This window comes from Felis catus, chromosome X (assembly GCF_018350175.1).
Source record: "Felis catus isolate Fca126 chromosome X, F.catus_Fca126_mat1.0, whole genome shotgun sequence".
In the NCBI taxonomy this organism is placed as follows: domain Eukaryota; kingdom Metazoa; phylum Chordata; class Mammalia; order Carnivora; family Felidae; genus Felis; species Felis catus.
In genome coordinates, this window is record NC_058386.1 from 61,881,689 (window position 1) to 61,904,136 (window position 22,448).

Below are 22,448 nucleotides of genomic sequence, written 5' to 3' on the forward strand. Positions count from 1 at the left end.
AGGTAGATAAAACAGTAACCGAAAGCTAATATGAGAAAGTCCATTACTATTCTTGGGCCTAAAGGAGCAAGTGGAGGGGGCTTATAATTTCTGTAATTTCTATGTATAATGCATTCATGAATTGCTTCTAAACTAAGAAATTAGTGCATAATCATTAAAAGAAACACAATGTGGAAAAGTAGAGACTCGAGGAAAATATCATTGAAGTATGGATCTTATATTTTCAAAAGTTAATGATTAATGTCTGAGATGATTTTATTTTTCTAACGAAAAACTGACATGTGAGTAAAAGATAGGATAATTTTTTTTAGAGATTGCAATAAAATATTCTTATTGCACACCTCTTTATCATACCAACCTCAATAGTAATTAGGAGATCCATATTTTTGTGGGAGACAGAGGTGGGAACAAATGCCTGTTCTTGCACTTATGGAAGTGACCATTTTAGTTCAGAGTTCCAAACCTCATCCCAAAATTTGCAAACCTACTAAACCTACTAAATCTACTTAAGAAAGGAAGTAGCACATTTTAGGTGTGTGTATGTGGATGTACATATATAAACAAGGCTGATTTTGGCCTCGAATAAAAGTGAAAAACCATTACACTAATTGTTAAAAACCAACTGACTAATCCAGGTAGGATTCACAAGGGCCCTTGCAGGCATAACAACTGAAGACAATAACTCCACATGTTCATAAAATTTTACCAAGAAAAATAAGTGAAAAAGAGCCAGTTCAGTGTGTAAAAAAATGTAAGCCCTAATAATTTTGAATACAACTTTAAAATATTGTCATTTCTAAGTAGTAAATGTCAACATGTTTAAATAATGAGAGTCATCCTGAATTTTATTTAGCACTGTCATCAATAGTTCTCTATTGACTGAAAGGAGAAAGGAAAAAAATAAGACAGGATAAATCGAACTCTTGGCAAATAAACCATAATAATCATTTAAATTATCAGTATACTGCTAAGTTTTTATGTTCTCAATAGCAGCTTTACTAAAACAAGAAATGTTAGAGTGTACTTAATATAAAATGGAAATCGACAGATTGCTTTTTTTGAAATCAACAAATGTTTAATTATCACAGGCATTCACAGTCTTAAAGGAAGTAAATGAAAATAATCTGTGTATTTGCTATTGATGATTTTGATGCTGAAAAATGTATGTAAAACTTCTCTGTGGAAAGCATAACACTAGTAATTTTCTTCAGTTTTTCATTTTAAACGTGGAAGGTATTACACAGATCTTTGCAAGGTTATCACAGGCATAGGTTTTTTTTAATACTTTGTCTGTTACCTGTATGCCAGAGACACCTTGTAGGCCCAGTTTTAAGGACAGTAGTGTCAAGGTGAAGCAGAGAGATGAACTTGGTGACAGCTTTCCAAGATACCTTCCTGAACTTCCACACCAACGAATAGAATCTGTATCACACATCTTCAAAACCAATTTCATTTTCCTACCACTGCAGTTGGTTATCTTACAGATAATATTAAAAGGCTCTTCTAAAATTACAGTATCTGGGATTGTTTCCAAAGACAGCCTCATGTTTCCATAACCTGGAGCCTCTCTTTGAAGCTGGATTGTCTGTAGCATTGCCATCTCACCTAGATCTCTTTTCCACACTATATCTAATGTTCCCATTTCTATTAGTCCCCTAATGGTACCAGCTTTCTCAGAAAATTCCTGTTTAAACTCAAGGTAGTATAAATACTGGCGTCCTTCCATTGACTGTAAAAATGTTCTTGTTCCAAAGGTACACTGATCTTCACCAGCTTGATTGACAGTATTTAATTCTTCCCTGGTGTACATTTCAGGAGGCTTTAATAAAACTTTTTGTATAAAGACAGTTGAAGATGAAATATTCTGAATCTGGATTTCAAGAAATAAGCCATTCATCCCTGAATTGTAAAACTTTGTTTTAACTTCAAATGGAGGGAGAAAAGGAAATAAGCACAGTTTACTAAAAAACATCTTTCCTCCACACCATTGCATAGATACTGAACCTACAGGATGACTCTTCCAAGTGTCCTTATTTTGTCATGGATGACATCATCAATACAACAATTGAATGAATGTTCTGCCATGGTAGCCATGAAGACCAAAAGATGTAAAGGCTGAGTACTTGTCTGAAGATCAGTATTTTCAATATGATTTTACAACTTATTTGCAATCATTGGGAATTCTCACATAAATGGAATTTGCCTCTCAAAAATGTATTTCTAAATATTTATCATAAAGCCAACACCTCCCCCAAACATTGCCATTTCTGGTAGGGGGCCACCAGTTATCAGCTGGTTAGAGAAATTACCAGGTAAATCCCTATCTTCACATGTAACTGGAAAGTTGGTGAATAAACTATGCTTAGTAGATAGCACCACTTTGAGTGTCATAAAAATCTGTCTGGGTGGATTCCCTTCTATTTTGACCACAATTTTGCCCACTGTCTTATAAAGCACTGGGGTCCATTTGAGTCATGTATGGTGAAATGACAGACATGGAGATAATTGCTTTTGAATGAAGAGTTTAATACTTACAATTCTTAAGAAATGGTGGCATGGTATGCCACACATGGCCACATGGGGATGCACTAAGGTTGGTCAGGAGGCAGAAGGAATGAAAGAAACACATAGGTGCAAGTCTTCATTGTAATTTCTGTGGGAAACACAAAGCAGTTAAAGTAAGCAGATTAGAGTTGGCTAATTTGAATAATGTCATCAGGCTCCTGGCTATAGGGACTTTCTCTAATTGCCTGGTACCTGTCCCTGAGGTTATATTAGGGCAAAGGGATAGTGGTTTAAACTGAAAGCTCCATAAAAGAGGTAGTTGGCTGGTGTGGGCTCCAGACTGTTTGGTTTGCATATAAAAGGCATTCTCACAGGGGAGTAATATGCTATCTAAAGGAAATAGCTTTCCCTGGGAGGGGCAGTCTCTCCTTGGTCAGCAAGGCCCCAATATGTCAAAACATCATAAAATACAAATGATTTTTAACAAAACATGAGTAATATGCTCACCAGATGTAGTCACTGGGGATAAGAGGTACAGGCAGACCCAGAACAAATCAAGGACACTACATAGAGGAAAGGACCTGGCTTCCAAACAACTATATCAGTCAAGTTTCAACATGAGAAGTAGTACTAGTAGCAATATAGATGATGATAAATAGAGATAGCTAGATAGCTACATAGATATAATGATTTGGCTTACATAATTATTGGGGCTTCCAGTCCCTGTAATATTGTTTTTGCATCCAATGCAGGTGTTTGAAACCCACAGGGCAGGCAGAAAGGCAAGATCACGAGAAGGCTGCAATCTCATGAACACAAACTGGAAGGCAACAGGATGGACTGAAACCCATGTCCATTCTTAGTGATTTTGAGTTTGGTGGCAATAGTATCCTGTAGAATCAAGGCTCCCTTGTCCTGGAGCTATACACACATAACTGCCTCAGCTGCTGCTTCATCTTGAATTAAGTCAACAGATAAGCAATAACGTGTTTATGTTACAATATGCCTGCTGCCTTTGTTATTTCTCCAAAATCTTGGCAGAATCTTCCTTGTGGCCCATCCTAACTGGAAACATACAATACACAGAATTCTGGGAAATGTAGTTCAGCCTAGCAAAGTTGATACATTGTAAAATCTATCAATAACCTCCATCCTTGCAACCATGGCCATTTTGTGCATGAGCCCATTGGAAATGAGAGGCATGACTGGTAAAGGAGCCTGATGGATGTCTAAAGAATGGGCCATCTTATCCACCCGAGTAGTGAAAGCATTGTCTGCTAAAGTTACCCTTTTTTTTTCTTTTTTTTTTCCTTTTTTTTCTTTTTTTTTTTAATTTTTTTTCAACGTTTTTATTTATTTTTGGGACAGAGAGAGACAGAGCATGAACGGGGGAGGGGCAGAGAGAGAGGGAGACACAGAATTGGAAACAGGCTGAGGCTCCGAGCCATCAGCCCAGAGCCTGACGCGGGGCTTGAACTCACGGACTGCGAGATCGTGACCTGGCTGAAGTCGGACGCTTAACCGACTGCGCCACCCAGGCGCCCCTAAAGTTACCCTTTGATGAGCATACACATAGTACACTAATAGCTTCATATTGTACTGATTTGGAGAGATCTATCCACATTTCTCATCCCCAGATCTCATCTCTGATTTTCTAATTGTGTTTCTTCCAAGTTCCAGGCCATCCTGTCACACTATTGGCCACAACTTACCAACTGCTATACACTCCTACCTCTGACCATTTCTTATTTTTTTATTAAAAATATTTTAATGTTCATTTATTTTTGAGAGGGGATGGGTAGGGACAGAGAGAGGGAGACACAGAATCCAGAAGCTCTGAGCTGTCAGCACAGAACTTGATACAGGATTCAAACTCACAAACCATGGGATTTTGACCTGAGCCAAAGTCAGACACTTAACAGAGGAGCCACCCAGGAACCCCGGCCATTTCTCCTTTTAGGTAAAGTGAACAGTAGAAGCACTGATTAAAGTTCTGTGCATTGGGAGGATTTCGAGTCACTGTTGTCTTTTAGGGCTATCCCCAAATAGTCTGGTAGTGCTACAGGTGTCCACTTTTGGGACATGCATGTGTATTGTGGAGAACCATCTGTAAAATAGAGCAGAATTTTTGTTTCCTCAACCAGTCATAGGGAACTCCCAAAGAGGCCACAGATTCAGGTTGAGAGAATGAAGGTAAAGTAGAAGTAGGATCCTATGGGCATTTGAGCCACTTCTTCATGCAATTTACTTGTGCCTTAAGAACCTGCTGAGCCTTATCTAATATATGTCACTTCCACATAATAATGGAGTGTTGTGGACACTCAACTTTGTATTTATGGCTTGAGTCCCACAGTACCCAGTTTATGATGGGCAGATTATGTCATATGGTACATTTTTGGCTCCTGGTTTAGTGTTTAGTCTCTACTAAGGCCCAGTAGCAAGCAACCCCAAAATTGTTTCTCAAAAGGGGAGTAATGTTCCACAGATGACTTGGTTTTGCCCCAAATCCTGAGTCTGTGAGTCACCTGTAGGGGTTTCCAAAGGCTCGAAAGATCATCTCTACATGCCACTTACTTTTCAAGCCCCATCATATCTTTTGGAACAAATGACAGAAATGGAAATACAGTTTTCACAGCAGCCTTGACCTTTTGCAAGATCTTCATTTTTTTCTGGGCCCCATTCAAAATCAGTCACTTGTGAATGGGTAAGAGTAGCATAGATAATGAGGTATGAGGTAAATGAAAAAACTTATTCTTCATCTTAAAAGGTATATCTTGTGCTCTAGACCAGTGGCCACCAGAAATTTTACTGAGGTAGAAAGTGGCTGAATTTTTGTGAGATTTCTTGTCCACCTTCTGGCACAGAAGTGTCTTGCCAAAGTAACTAGTGTAGGTGATACTCCCTGTTAACCAGCTCTAATCAGTACAATAGTATTAATTTAATGGACCAGCATGGTGTCCAGTGGAAGAGAAAGACAGGTCCCTGTGACTAAATTATGACATAGGTATGGAGAGTTGATATATTACTGAGTTAGGACAGTGAAGGTATATTTCTCGATCTACCAGCTTAAAGAAAACTACTTCTGGTGGTCTTTACTAACAAATACAGTTGCCCTTGATCAACAAAGCTTTGGGCTGTATGGTTTCACTTATACACGGATTTTTTAAAAAAATAAATGCAATATAGTACTGTAAATGTATACTTTATTTCTTATGATATTCTTAATAATGTTCTTTTCTTTAGTTGATTTTATTGTAAGAATACAATATATATTACATATACAAAATATGTGTTAATCAGCTATTTATGCTCTCTGTAGGTCTTCTGGTAAACAGTAAGCTATTACTAGTTATGTTTTGGAGGAGTCAAGGGCTATATAAAGAATTTTAACTGCACAGGGGTTCAGTGCCCCAACCAATGCATTGCTCAAGGGTTAAATGTATAGACAAAAATCATTTTCCAGATTAATAACTGCATACTAGGTTTAGGGAATGTATTAATTTGTTCAAATAATAAAATCACATTTAGAATAGAAGCTGCACTTGGAGCCACCACTTGATTAAACTTATAAGATCTACTGTTATTATTCATGATTCATCTGTCTTCTGTACTAGCCAAACAGGCCAGTTGAATGGGAATGTGATAAGAATTACTAATTTTTCATCTAAGTCTTTGATGGTACACTAAAGTTGGAAATCCATCTAGAAATGTATTCTTTTTAGCTGACTATATTTAGAGATAGTCACAATAATAGGGGCTTCTACTTAGTCTTTCTTACCATAATATCCCCTCACTACACAGGTTAGGTAACCAACGTAGGGATGCTGCCAGTAGCTGAGTATGTCTTTTCCAATTATGAATTCTGGATCTGGGGGAAATAACTACAGGGTAGGTTTTGTGTACTCACTAAGCCAGAGAGATTGATCTGTGCTAAATTTGTAGTGATGACCTCCATAAGCCATACTCTATGTGCTGCAGATTCACAGTGAAGTCTCCAGGAATTGTCAGTTCAAAGCCAGTGTTCAGTAATCCCTTAAAAGTCTAATTATTTTTCTTTTCCCACTGCACAGGCCCCTGATTAATGATCAGATATCCCTTTGGGGAAGGTAGGCAGAAAGATTAACAATACAAGTTGCTAATAGTGTAGTAGGGTTTTTCCTCTATGGAACATGCCCCCAACCTTCTTTCAAAAGGCATTTGGATCTGTAAACTGGTTCCAGTCTGCAAACTTATCATAGGACTACCTCAATGTTTTAATGACTTTGTTCACTAAGCCTAGATCACTCCTGTGCAGACAGATCAAATAAAAATTTCATAAGCTGCCCATCTATTTCAGTTTTGGGGACTCCACAATCAATTATCTAATGCTGTAGGTCTCTGTAAGTCAGGCTATTCTGATTACTGATTTGGCAGTGCTGTCCATTACATTAACCATGCTCACCTTCTCTTTGGTGATTAAGTGCCACACCTTGGCCCCAGCAATCCAGGAATCCCATTCTCCCTATTGAGTTTAGGGATCCTTGTTTGATGGTGACAGTTTCCCGTGTAACATTTGACCTACAGGGAATAGTGATCACAGAGCTTTTCAAGGATGCTAAAGTTCCCCTCACAAGTTTATTCTGCACAATCATGATGAAAGTTGTGTCCCTTGGACACTCCTGGGATGGACGAGCAGGTGTTATATGATAAATCCACTCTAACATCCAAATCTTCCTAATGCTTTGGATTACTTCCTCTTTTTTATACCAAGGCAGTTTTGGCTTTTCAATTTTATTTGATACAACTTTATATTACCATCACCACTATCATGATTCCACACCCTTAAAACACATTCTCACACATATTCTTCAGATAATTTTCTGTGTAAATAAAAATATAATGCAGCTCCGTTAGTGTATATCACACATACTCATATATCATACTTCGTGCTCCACCCATTGGGCCTACTGAGGCTCGAGTCTAGTTATATAGGTCTAGAAGCATGTAGGTCTAGAAGCAAAGAGGAAGTGGTGGGAGCAAGTCCTAAGGAGAATGAGCAGTCTCTCCCAGGCATTTACCTAAGAAAATATCATTACAGGTTTTTCTGGCCAAAAGGGAATAACACATAGGGACAAATATGTTCCTTCTTTTGCAGTAGGCAGACATGAGCAGGAGGGGAGAAAGAAGGGTAAAAGATGGACAATTGCCAGGGACCACCTGATTTCCACCCAGAGACTGTCCTATCTCCCTTAGACCAACTGCTTTTGCAGTTTAACACAGACTGATAAGAAATGATACGGGATACAGAGACTTCTCCAACTTTGGAACGTGTGCATTTAACAAAGACCTTACCTACTAGTAACCCTGAGGTTATTATAGTATTGGTGTTGTGGTTTGCACCCCCCCCCCCACACTCCCGTGGGTTGCAGTTAGGTGCTTATGGGAAAATAACACAAAGTTGTGCAAATGTTGGAGGGGAGGAAACCAAGGCGGATCTGAGGGTGGAGCAATAATAAGATGGGAGGGAGGAGACTGAATAAACACCCATAAAAAACACAATGAGAAACTCAGCACTGCTACTTATCCTTGGGTCAACCCACTCCTTTATCTATAGAGTGTACTGTTGCTTTTTGTTAAATAAAAACCTTTGCTACTTAAACTCCCTATCAAGTCTCTCCACTGAATTCTTTCCTTTGAGAGGATAAGGACAGAGGAGTTACACAATCCACCACCAAGTAACACTTCTGGTAAAAAGGCTCGGTAGAATTGAGAGACTGAGGGTATTGTCACCACCTTCATTGAGATCTATGCAAATGTCCCTGTTCTAAATCTCAAGGTTCCATTACTTAATTCCCTAACTTTAGCAGAAGAGGACCTGTGAACCAATTTGTGTTGTAATTCAGCCACTCACAAGATGACACTCTGATTTTCAGAAATCACAGCCTTGTAGCTACAAAAAGATAAGGGTTTCCTTCAGGGAAGACAAAAGCTTTCAGGTCATTTTTGCAGATTAGATTAGAACTGAAGCTCTCAGATTTTTTTCTTTTTTTTAAGTTTACTTATTTATTTTGAGAGTGTATGCACATGTGAACAGGGAAGGGGAAGAGATAAAGAGAAAATCCCAAGCAGTCTCTGTGCTGTCAGTGCAGAGCCAGTTGCAAGACTCCATCTCAACCATGAGATCATGATCTGAGACAAAATGACTAAGCCAACCAGGCGCCTCAGCTCTTTTACTAATTTTTGGCATGGATTTGCAATGTGGTCTTTATCGCTGAAAATAGAGGAATTAGTACCCGTAAACAGATTAGAGAAACAATTCCAGAAAACCCAGCAACATTTTTTTAAAAAAAGTGTCTTTAAGATTCTGTCCCTCCGGTACAACGTTCTTATACTGTTTACACTATCAACCAGATATATAATGAGTAAAGAGTATATCAACCAGAGACACACAAGGAAGGAGTATATAAATACATATATATAAATGGAATAATTTTTGGAGTAGGAGTTTTCACATACCTAGGGGTGTATATACAGAGAAGTACATAAGCTAGCATAACATTTTGTTAACAAAACAGTAATGAATCATTCCCACAATTTATATATTTTATATGTGAGCATAAGGAAGGATTTGGAAGGATCCACCTAGGAAAGTAGAGTAGGGATATAATCATGGTGAGGGAGATTACAAATAAAGTAAGAGAAAAACCCATCAAGGTTAGAAAAAGCACTTATTATTAATATATACATAACAAGACATTTCAAGAAAAAGCCACTAACATGGCTATGATAGACATCATAGGGGGAAGAGATCTCAGGTGATTATTATTTTATCAGTAAACGTTTCCTTATTTTTTCCAAATTTGTATTTAAATTTCAAATAGTAAACATACAGTGTAATATTAGTTTCAGGTGCAGAATTCAGAGACTAATTACCTGCATACAACACCTAGTGCACAACACAATTGCCCTCCTTAATACCCATCACCCATTCAACCCATTCCTCCACCCACCTCCTTTCCAACAACCCTCAGTTTGCGCTATATAGTTAAGAGTCTGTTTCCCGGTTTGCCTCTCTTCCCCTAACCCCATGTTCATTTGTTTTATTTCTTAAATTCCACATATGAGTGAAGTCATATGGTACTTGTCTTTCTTTGAATGACTTATTTTGCTTAGCATAATATACTATAACTCCATCCAGGTTATTGCAAATGGTAAGATTTCATACTTTTTGATGGCTGAGTAATATTCCATTGTATATCTATACCACTTCTTCTTTATGTATTCACTAATTTTTGTACATTTGGTTTCTTTACATAATTTGGCTACTGCCAAAATGCTCCTATAAACATCAGGGTGCATGTATCTCTTCAAATAAGTATTTTTGTATCCTTTAGGTAAATACCTAGTAGTGCCATTGCTGGATCATAGGATTATTGTATTTTTAACTTTTTGAGAAAACTTCATATTGTATTCCAGAGTGGCTGCACCAGTTTGCATTCCCACCAACAGTGTAAGAGGGTTGCCCTTCTCCACATCCTTGCCAAAACCTGTTTTTTACTTTGTTGTTAATTTTAGCTACTCTGACTGGTGTGAGGTGATAACTCATCATAGTTTTGATTTCTATTTTCCTGATGATCAGTGATGTTGAGCATTTTTTCATGTGTCTGCAAACCATGTGGAAGTCTTCATGGAAAAATGTCTATTCATGTCTTCTACCCATTTTTTAACTGGGTTGTTTTTTGGGGTATTGAGTTTGTTAAGTTCTTTATAGATTTTGGATACCAACCCTTTATCAGATGTGTCATTTGCAAATATCTTCTCCCATTCTGAAGGTTCCCTTTTAGTTTTGTTGATTATTTCCTTTCCTCGCATAAGCTTATCTTAATGAAGTCCCAACAGTTCATTTTTACTTTTGTTTTTCTTGCCTCCAGAGACATATCTAGTAAGGGGTTGCTACAGCCGAGGTCAAAGAGATGGCTGCCTGTGTTCTCCTCTAGGATTTTGATGGTTTCCTGATTCACATTTAGGTCTTTCATTTATTTTGAATTTATTTTTGTGCATGGTTTAAGAAAGTGGTTTAAGTTCATTCTTTTGCATGTCACTGTCCAGTTTTCCCAACACCATTTGTTGAAGAGACTGTCTTTTTTCCATTGGATGTTCTTTCCTGCTTTGTCAAAGGTTAGTTGGCCATACATTTGTGGGTCCATTTCTGGGTTCTCTCTTCTGGTTCCATGATCAATGGTTCCATTGATCTATGTGTCTGTTTTGTGTCAGTACCATGTTGTCTTGATAATAACAGCTTTGTAATACAGCTTGAAGACTGGAATTGTGATGCTTCCAGCTTTGGTTTTCCTTCTCAAAATTACTTTAGCTATTCAGGGTATTTTTTTGTTCCATACAAATTTTAGAATTGTTTGTTCTAGCTGAGAAAAATTCTGGTGTTATTTTGATAAGGATTGCATTAAATGTGTAGATTGCTTTGGGTAGTATTGACATTTTAACAATATTTGTTCTTCCAATTCTTGAGCATGGAATATTTTTCCGTTTCTTTGAATTATTTTCAATTTCTTTCATAAGCATTCTGTAGTTTTCAGAGTATTCTTAGTTATCTTGTGGGTTCTGGTGTAATTAATGGGATTGATTCCTTGATTTCTCTTTCTGCCACTTCATTATTGGAATATATAAATTCAACAGATTTCTGTACATTGATTTTGTATCCTGTGACTTTACTAAGTTCTTGTATCAGTTCTAGCAGTTTTTTGGTGGAGTCTTTTGGTTTTTCTATATAGAGCATCATGTCATCAACAAATAGTGAATTTTTCACTTCTTCCTTGCTGATTTAGATGCTTTTTATTTCTTTTTGTTGTCTGATTGCTGATGCTAGGACTTCTAGTACTATGTTAAATAACATTGGTGAGTGTGGACATCCCTGTCTTGTTCTAATAGATGAATTTAAAACATACAGTGGGAATTAAAGTGCAGGAAGTGAAAAGCAAGTGCTCAGCCACTTATTTAGGTGAACCAGAACTTTCTACAAAGGGGAATTTCATGAATAGGGAACCCTGGCTTTTTATCTAGTTGTGTTAGGTGCCCATGTATTTATTCAAGATGAATGTCTTTGAAGTGGTTGCTTCAGACATCAAAAGCTTAATGTCAAACACTTACAGTATAAGCAAAAGAGCTCTTTGGTAAGTTCTTACGCCATTAATCCTCCCTGTGATGCTGAGGCATCAGAGTTAACAGTGAAAATATTATCAGTTTGGTAGTAGATATATTAAAATTCGAGGATGTGGCATATTTTAACCAAGAAAGTACATATGTAATTAGGTTATAATAACAATTCCTATAATAATTAAAGAGACAATAGTCTCAAATACAGTCTATAGTCATTGTCCCTAACTTGTAGGGTCCAGTCATAACAAATAGATCAGTGAGCTCAAAGGGCTGTGGAAGTCTATTCAAAGATTTGGGTAACATTGTGGAATATGTTAACATATTGAGCTATCTTGTGTAAGTAGGTTTGAACTTGTCCTGAGGAAGAGACTCATGAGCCTGTTGCACAAGGGACAGGGTTTTATGTAGCCATTGCGCATGTTGGGGTAAGATAGCTGATAATTGTTAACTAGCCTCAGTTACCCAAGTTTGGGTGGCTAAGGCCATTGTACCAGTGCTCAACCCAGTCAATCCTAGTAAAAACTGAAATTCCCAGGACTAAGGGAATGAAAATAGCTCTTTTGGGTCATTGGTAACTTGCCATAGTAGCAAAAGCAGGGCATTTGTAACATGTAGGATAAATCTTCAGTGACAGGTCAAGGGAGACAATTGTGCATTGTAATACATGGACCAGGGGAAGCCAATCAGAGGGCTAGGGGAAACATAATGTATGATGTGAAAGCCTTGCAATGTAGACCTGCATTAAAAGGTAAAGGCAGAGGTTCCCATATAAAGCATTCAACAGAGCTTCCAGCAAGAAACCCAGTAATTTGTACACATTTATTGGATATTTCTTCTATACCAGACTTGATAATGCAGTTAAAACGTCTGTAGGCCAAGAGCTGTTTGTGCCTCCAAAATGACTCCTTGAGGATCAATTGAGCAAAAATTGGGTGGGGCATCTAAATGAAGGAAAACTGGGAGCAAAGACATTCCTGTTAATTTGTATTAGTTGAAATTGAATATATCACCAAGTAAGCATTTAAGGTGGGTACAGATGATTAGAAATCAAATGACTAGTCCAGGATTTCTGATTCCCAGTGTGTGGGTAGCTTCTCCAGCTCATTGGATTAAAGTATTGACAGTGTTTGTGAAGTGTCTTCCTGGTGTTGTAGAAGGAAAATGGAAATGAAGTGTGTTGTAAGAAGTAACAATAGTGATGGGAAGAATCATGGAAGAGGTCATAATAATATCAGGAAGAAACATGATGGAAGAAAACATAATAACGTCAAAGGAAATTGTGGCAAGGGCTTGCAGTGGCCAGAAGTCATGGTCAGGAATTCCAATGTAAGCACACAGAAGTTGAAGGTGAGGGGGAGCAGATGAGGCAGTCTAAATGGGCAGTATTTGTAGGCAAGGCAGCTGCCTAGTTCTGAATGCACATTTTGGCATGCAACAATGGGGAAATATGATAACGTTTCCCTGCAGTTTGTCAAAGGACATAATCACAATATGATAGGCCACTTAGAATAAGGTATGCATCAGACAAATTTAGCAAAATAATATTCCAGCTCCAAAGGGCAATGTGATTGAATGAATAGAAACAAAACCATAACCCATCTATATGCTACCTACAAGAGATTCCATTCAGAACTGAAGACACACAGAAACTGAAAGTGAAGGAATGGAAAAAGACATTACATGTAAATGGGTATGAAAAAAAGTTCGGGTAGCAATACTTATATCAGACAAAATAGATTTTAAAACAAAGACTGTAACAAGAGACAAAGAAGTGCATTACACAATGATAAAAGCATCAATCCACCAAGAGGCTATAACATTTGTAAATTTCTATGCACCCAACATAAGACCACCTAGTACACAAAGCAAATATTAACAGACTTAAAAGGAAAAGTTGACAGTAATACAATAATAGTAGGGGATTTAAACACCCACTTATATCAGTGGATACATCATCCAGACAAAAATCAACAGGGAGGCAATGACTTTGAACTATACAGTATATTGAGTGGACCTAACAGATGTATAAAGAACATTCCATCCCCAAACAGCAAAATACACAATATTTTCAAGTGCGCATCAAACATTCTCCAGGATAGATCACATGTTAGGCCAAAAAAGAAGTCTCATTGAATTTATGAAGATTGAAATCACATCAAACATCTTTTCCAAAGAAAATGGTATAAAACAAGAAATCAATTGCAAGAAAAATATGGGAAAGAGCAAAAACTCTTGAGAGCTAAACTACATGTTACTAAACAACCAATGGGTCAAAAAATAAATCAAAAAAGAAATTTAAAAAATTAATGAAGACAAATGACAATGAAAACACAGAGGTTCAAAGTCTTTCAGATGCAGAAAAAGAAAACAGGTTTAAGAGAGAAATTTTTGGCAATAGAGGCCTACCTTAAGAAACAGAAATAATCTCAAACAAATAATCTAAAATTACACCTAAGGAACTAGAAAAAGGACAAAAGCCCAAAGCCAATAGAAGTAAAGAAATAATAAATATTAAAGAAAAGAATAAGTGACGTAGAGACTGACAAAAAAATAGAAAAGATCAATGAAACCAAGAGTTGGTTCTTTGAAAACATAAAAAAGGTAAGCCTTTAGCAAGACTCATAGAAAAAAGAAAGGCTTAAATAAATAAAATCAGAAATGAAGGAGGACAAATAACAAATGACACCACAGAAATACAAAGAATTATAAAGGAATAGTATGAAAAATTATATGCCAACAATTTGGACAACCTATAAGAAATAAATAAATTTTTGGAAACACATAATCCTCTATATCTGAAGCAGGAGGTAATAAAAAATTTGAACAGATCAATGGCTAGTAATGAAATTGAAGTAGTAATGAACAAAAACTTCCAACAAACAAAAGTCCATGAATACATGGCTTCACAGGTGAATTCTACCAAACATTTATAGAGGAGTTAATATCCATTATTCTCAAACTATTTCAAAAAATAGAAGAGGAAGAAAAACTTCCAAATTTATTAAACAAGGTCAGAATTACCCTGATACCAAAACCATACAAAGACACTACAAAAAAAGGATTAAATCTACAGGCCAACATCTCTGATAAACATAGATGCAAAAATTCTCAACAAAATATTAGCAAACCGAATACAACAATATCTTAAAAAAATAATTCACCAAGATCAAGTGGGATTTATTCCAGGGTACAAAGGGTGATTCAATATTCACAAATCGTGATATATCACATCAACAAGAGAAAGAACATAAACCATATGATCATCTCAATAGGTGCAGAAAAATCATTTGACAAAATTTAACATTCATTCATCAAAAAAATATCTCAATAAAGTGGAGTTAAAGGAAACATACCTCAAAATATTATAGGCCACATATGAAAAACCCGCAGTTACATCTTACCCAATTGTGAAAAATGGAATTCATGAGAAGATCATGAATAAGACAGAGAAGTTCCCTCTTAGTACTTTTATTCAACATAGTACTGGAGGTTCTAGCCACAACAATCAGACAAGCAAAAGAAATAAAAGGCACCTAAATAGGTAAAGTAGAATTTAAAATGTTGCTATTTGCAGATGACATGATAGTATATATATAAAACTTTAAAGATTCTACAAAAAATTATTAGAACAAATGAATTTAGTTACGTTGTGGGATATAAAATGAATATAATAAAATCTTTTGTGTTTCTATACACTAATAAGATAGTAGAAGAAAGAGAAATTAAGGAATCAATTCAAATTACAATTGTACCAAAAGAGTAAAATATCCAGGAATAAATTTAATTGAGCCAGTGAAAAAGCTATATATTGAAAACTATAGGACATTGATGAAAAAATTGAAGACAACACAAACAAATGGAAAGATATGCCATGCTCATGGATTGAAAGAATTAATAATGTTAAAATGTTCATACTATCCCAAACAGTCTTCAGATTCCATGCAAATTCTGTTAAAATACCTATAGTATGTGTCACAGAACTAAAATTAATAATCCTAATTGTGTATGGAATTAAAAATGACTCTGAATATCAAAAGCAATCTTTAGAAAAAGAACAAAGCTGGAGGTATCAAAATCCCAGATTTCAAAATATACTACTGTGCTGTAGTAATCAAAATGGTATGGTACTGGCACAAAAATAGATACATAGATTGATGAAACAAGATAGAGAACCCAGAGAAAAACCCATGCTTATATGGTTAATTAAGACAAACTAGACAAGAATATACAATGGGAAAAATAGTCTCTTCAATAAATGCTTCTGGGAAAACTGGACAGTAACATGCAAAAGAATGAAACTGGGCCACTTTCTCACATAATACACAAATATAAACTCAAGGTAGATTAAAGACCTAAATGTGAGACCTGAGACCATAGAATCCTAAAAGAAAATATGAGCAGTAATCTCTTGAATGTTGGTCTTAGCAGAATTTTTCTGGATATGTTGCTTCAGGCAAGGGAAACAAAGGCAAAAATAAACTATTTGCAATACACTAAAATAAAAAGCTTTTGCATAGCAAAGAAAAGCATTAATTAAGCAAAATAGCAATATTGGAGAACATATTTGCAAATGTTATATCTGATAAGAGGGTAGAATTGAAGATATATAAAGAATTTATAAAACTCAACATCCAAAAAACAAAAAAAATCAATTAAAAATGAGCAGAAGAAATGAATAGACATTTTTTTTCCAAAGGAGACACCCAGATGGCCAACAGACATAAAAAGATGTTCATTTTTTCTCATTGCCACGTAATATTCCATTGTGTATATAAACCACAATTTCTTTAAACTGAGAACAAACTGAGGGTTGATGGGGGGTGGGAGGGAGGAGAGGGTGGGTGATGGGTATTGAGGAGGGCACCTTTTGGGATGAGCACTGGGTGTTGTATGGAAACCAATTTGTCAATAAATTTCATATATAAAAAAAATAAATAAATAAATAAAAAGAAAAAAAGAAAAAAAGAGAGAGAGAAAAAAAAGAAAAGATGTTCAACGTCTCTAGCCATTAGGGAAATGGTAGTCAAAACCACAATGAGAGATCCTCTGACACCAATCAGAATGGCTAGTATTGAAGACAAGAAATAACAAATGTTGGCAAGGATGCGTAGAAAAGGGAACGTTGTGCATAGTTGGAGACAATGTGAATTGGTGCAATTTCTATGGAAAAGTGTATGAAGATTGCTTAAAAAAATTAGACATAGATACCATATGATCCAGTAATTCCACTACTGGGTATCACCCAAAGGAAATAAAAACACTAATTCAGAAAGATATATGTATCTATGTTTATTGAAGCTCTATTTACAATAGCCATGATATGGGAGCAACCCACATGTCCCTGGGAAGATGAATGGATAAAGAATATTTGAGATATATTTACAGGGAAGAGAGAAGAGTAGTAGGATGCTAAGCTCACTTCATTCCATAGATACATCTAGATAACAGCTACATAAGCGTAAATAACTCAGAAAATGATCCCAAGACTTGTGGATCATACTCTCCACAGCTAATTGTAGAGAAGAGACCATACTGAAGATGGTAGGAAAGGCAGAGATGATATGGGGAACCAAAGTGACCCATGAGACTGTATAGCAGAGGGAGGAAAACCACAAGAAATGAGAAAGGTAAGGAGCAGACTCCACACCAGGCACCTCAAGCATGACAAATTCCCAATAAAATTTGGCTATGAAAATCAGAAGGGCTTAAATATGTAAGTTTATGCAAGTAGTGGGGCTTAACACCTGCACCTTTAGAAATAAGTGTGCTCATCTCTGGGAGAGCCAAAGGGTGATAGGCAACTGAGTCTACACCCCTAAAGAGACAGAATAACAAACAATCCCACCAAGATCTAGCATAGAAGCAGCAGTTTGAAAAAGGCCTGGGATATTTGGGAAGGAGATTTATTTATTTAATCTCAGAATGTGTGCTGGAGGCACAGAGATCTTTAGGAGACTTCTCAAGAACAAAAGAGCTGGCAGGAAGCATTTCCCTTCCACACACCCTAGCCTAGATACATAGACACCTGCAGTAACTGACACAAACACATCACTTAGTTTGCTAACAACATGCCCTGCATCTGTGTTCCCCTTGACACAAACACAACACTTGGTTTGTTAACAACATGCCCTACATCTGTGTTCCCCTACAGATCCGCACCATCCAACCTGCACTTAGCAGGAGTAGATCCAAAGTAGTGCCACAAGCATGGCATTGTGCAAGAAGCCCTGACAATGGCCAGCACCACCCCAAAGTGGCTCTTTTTATGTGGAAAGGGGAAGATAACCACACACAGCTCCACTGTAGTTTTAACAGGGGGCTGGGGGAAGACATCTACTCTGACTACATGTCCTGCCCACCAATGAAAGCCTCGCAGGGGACAACACAGGGAGAGTACCTTGCTGTTTGGTATGACCACAGCTATGAAAAACAATTGGCCTAACTCAACTAAAGCCCAAGGCTGCTACAGATTGGACCTTAACAACACAGGGATCAAACACTGTCCAAAGCAGGCAAAGGATCGGTGCAGATGACTGGACTGAAGGCAAATGCAGGTTAACCACAACAATAGAACACACACAACACACATAGGCGACAACTCTGAAGGGGCAGCTTTGGGTAAACAGGGAACAAACAGTACATGGCAGGACACTAGAGGACCTCTTCTTCATAAGGCCACAACGTTCAAGAGCAAGAAATGTAGCTGACTTTCCTAACACATAGAAATGGACACAGAGAGTTAGACAAGATGAGGAGACAGAGAAATATATCCTAAATGAAAGAACAGGACAGAATCACAGCAGGAAAGCTACACAAAATGGAGATATATAATATGCCTGATAAAGAATTTAAAGTAATGGTCATAAAGTTACTCACTACACTTGAGAAAACAGTGAAGAACCTCAGTGAGACCCTCAAAATAGATATAAAATACTTTTTAAAAACCAATCAGAGATGAAGAACTCAATAACTGGCATTAAAAATACACTAGAGGGAATAAATAGGTGATAAGAAGAAGCACAAGAACAAATAAGTGATCTGGAAAACATAATAATCAAAAACACAACCAAATGGAGCAGGAAAAAGAAAAAAAGAATAATAAAAATAAGAATACACTAAGAAAACTCAGCAACATCATCATCAAACATAATGATATTCACATTATATGGATCCCAGAAAGAGAAGAGAAAGAAAAGGGGAAAGAAAATTTATTTGAAGAAATAAAAGCTCAAAACTTCCCTAATCTGGGGAAGGAAACAGACATCCAGATCCAGGAGGTACAGAGCCTCCCAAAAATCAACACAATAAGGTCCACACCCAGACACATAATAATTAAAATGGAAAAATATAGTGATAAGGAGAGAATGTTAAAAACAGCAAAGGATTCACAAAACAAAAGGATGTAAAGCATGACACCATATGCATAAAACATGAGGGAGATAGTAAAAATTTAGTGCTTTTAGAAGGGTTCAAATTTAAGAAGGCATCAACTTAATATGAACTTCTGTGTGTACAGAATATCATATATAAACCTAATACTAACAACAACTCAAAACCCTATAATGGATATCCACAAATAAAGAGGAAGGAATCTAAGCATATCTCTAAAGGAAGCCATCAAACCACAAAGCAAGAGAAGAACTACAAAAACAACCATAAAACTAGTAACAAAATGACAATAAATGCAAACCTATCAATAATTACTTTGAATGTAAGTGGACTAAACATTCCAATAAAAAGGCATAGGGTGACAGAATGGATAAAAAAGCAAGATCCATCTATATCCTGTCTACAATCAACTCATTTCAGACCTAAAAACACATGCAGATTGAAAGTGAAGGCATAAAAATCATGTATGATACACATGTAACTGAAATAAAAGATGGGGTAGGAATACTTATATTGGATAAAATAGATTTTTAAACAAAAACTGTAACAAGAGACAAGGAAAGAAACTACATAATCATAGAGTGAACAATCCAACAAGAAGACATACAATTGTAAATATTTATTCACCAAACATGGAAGCACCCAAAAACATAAAGCAGCTACTAACAAACATAAAGTAACCAATAATAATACAATAATAGTGGGAGACTTTAAAACTCCATTTACAATAATGGATATAATGCAAATAGAAAATCAACAAGAAAACAGTGGCTTTAATGACACATTGGACCAGATGGATCTAACAGATATACTCAAAACATTCCATCCTAAAATATACAAATACACTTTCTTTTCAAGTGCATAGGTGTTGCGACCGGCACGACAAACACCGAGGTCAGGGTCCTGAGGGTAGGGGAATGCAAGAAAAAAAGAGAGAAGAGAAAGTTTGGGAAGAGGAGGGTCCCCTGGGCTGATGGCCCAAGTGACGGCTTTATTGTTGCTGTACACAATCTTTTATAATATAAGACTCTTATGGATCAGGTCATTCTAAGAATAAACAGGTTTCACATGATCACTGCCAGCCAAAACATTTAGTTCTGTATACCTTGTGAACTTTCTGAACGGGTCACAAGACCTTGTTGATAGATTGCTAGCAAAACACAGTTTCCATGTTTGTTTCTATCTGACTTGGGGTAGAAAAAGGGAGGTAGCATTACTGCCAACACCTGCAGACCACAGGCTTCAGGAATTAACTTTCTCAGCCTTGACAAGGCTTTTGTATGCCCTTGAAAGTGGGGGAATGGAAGGGGGAACCACTGGGTTGGCTTGAGTCAACGGGGAACATTGCTCGACCCGGTCTCAGCCTGGCACCGGGGCCCGGCCCCCCACACATAGGGAACATTCTCTAGAATAGATCACAGGTTAGGCCAGAAAACAAGTCCCAACAAATTAAAAATACTAAAGTCATATCATGCATCTTTTCCATCCTCAACACTATAAAACTAGAAATAAAAACAAGATGGGGCACCTGGGTGGCTTATTTCGTTGAGCGTCCGACTCTTGATTTCAGCTCAGGTCATGATTTCATGGTTTGTGGGATTAAGCCCTACGTGGGGCTCCACACTTGGTATAGAGCCCGCTTGAGATTCTCTTTCTCTCTCGTGACTTCTGCCCCTCTTCTCCACTCATGGTCTCTCTCTCTCTCTCTCTCTCTGAAATTAAAGAAAAAAATCTGTAAAAAATACATCGAGGTTAAATTATATGTTACTAAACAATAAATGGATCAACTAAGAATTCAAGCAGGAAATAAAAACCTACATGGAGATAAATAAAAATTAGAACACAATGGTTCAAGATCTTTGGGATGCAACCAAAGCAGTTCTAAGAGAGAACTTTATAGCAATAGAGGCCTACCATAAGAAGAAGGAAAAATCTCAAATAAATGACCTAACCTTATACCTAAAAGAGTTAGAAAAGGGCCAACAAATCCCAAAGTCATTAAAAGGAAAGAAATAATAATGATTACAGGATAAATAAAATAAAAACAAAAATCCACAATAGAACATATAAATAAAACAAGGAGATGGTTCATTGAAAAGATCAACAAAATTGATAAACATTTATCCAGACTCATCCAAAAGAAAAGAGACAGAATGCTTGAATGAATACAATAGGAAATGAAAAAGGAGAAATAAAAACTGACACCACAGAAACACAAGGGATCTTAAAAGAATATTATGAAAAATTATATGACAACAAGTGGACAACTTAGAAGAAATGGATAAATTCCTAGAAACATATAACTTACCAAAAGTGAAGCAAGAAGAAAAAAACAATTTGAGCAGACCAATTACCAGCAACTAAATTGAATTGATAATCAAAAAACTCCCAACAAACACAAGTCCAGGACTAGATGGTTTCACAGGTAGATTCTACCAAACATTTAAAGGCATCCAAATTGGTAAGGAAGAAGTAAACATGTGCCTATCTGCAGAAGACATGATACTCTATATAGAAAACCCTAAATACTATAGTGAAATACTACTATAGTGGATAATTTCAGTAAAGTCGTAGGATGCAAAATCAATGTACAGAAATCTCTTGTGTCTCTATACACCAATAATGAAGTAGCAGAATGAGAAATTAAGAGAGGAACAATATTATTTATAATTGAAACAAAAAGAATAAAATAACTAGGAATAAACGTAACAAAGGAGGTGACAGACTTGTACTCTGAAAACTACAAAATATTGATAAAAGAAATTGAAGATGACACAAACAAATGGAAAGATATTCCATGCTCATAGATAGAGCAAATGTTACAATATCCATACTATCCAAAACAGTTTACAGATTTAATACAATCTCTATCAAAATACCAACAGGATTTGTCTCATAACATACAATCATAAAATTTGTGTGGAACCACAGAAGACCCCAATGAGCCAAAGTAATATTGAAGAAAGTAGAACAAACTGGAGGTATCATAATACCAGATTTCAAGATATACTCCAAATCTGTAATAATCAAAGCAGCATAGTAGTGGCACAAGACACACAGATCCATACAACAGAATAGAGAGCCCAGAATATACACACAATTTCATGGTCACTTAGTCTATGACATAAGAGGCAAGAATATGCAACAGGAAAAGATAGTCTCCTCAATAAATGGTGCTGTAAAAACTGGTCAGCTATATGCAAAGTAATCAAGCTGGACCACTTTCTTACACCATACACAAAAACAAACTCAAAATGGATTAAAGCCCTAAAAGTGAGATCTGATACCATAAAAATCCTTAAAGTGAACACAGGCCTTAATCTCTTCAACATTAGTTGTAGCAACATTTTTCTAGATATTTCTCCTAAGGTAAAGGAAACAGCAAAAATAAACTATTGGGG

General features: G+C 36.5%; 1 protein-coding gene across 1 annotated transcript; it reads right to left on the minus strand.

The window, feature by feature from the left end:
• Positions 1 to 1,093: 1,093 nt before the first annotated feature.
• LOC123383482 (trafficking protein particle complex subunit 13-like) lies at positions 1,094 to 2,003 on the minus strand. The gene has a single exon (XM_045051095.1). The coding sequence runs from the start codon at positions 1,991 to 1,993 to the stop codon at positions 1,208 to 1,210; it is 786 nt and encodes a 261-aa protein (XP_044907030.1). The 5' UTR covers positions 1,994 to 2,003; the 3' UTR covers positions 1,094 to 1,207.
• Positions 2,004 to 22,448: the final 20,445 nt, after the last annotated feature.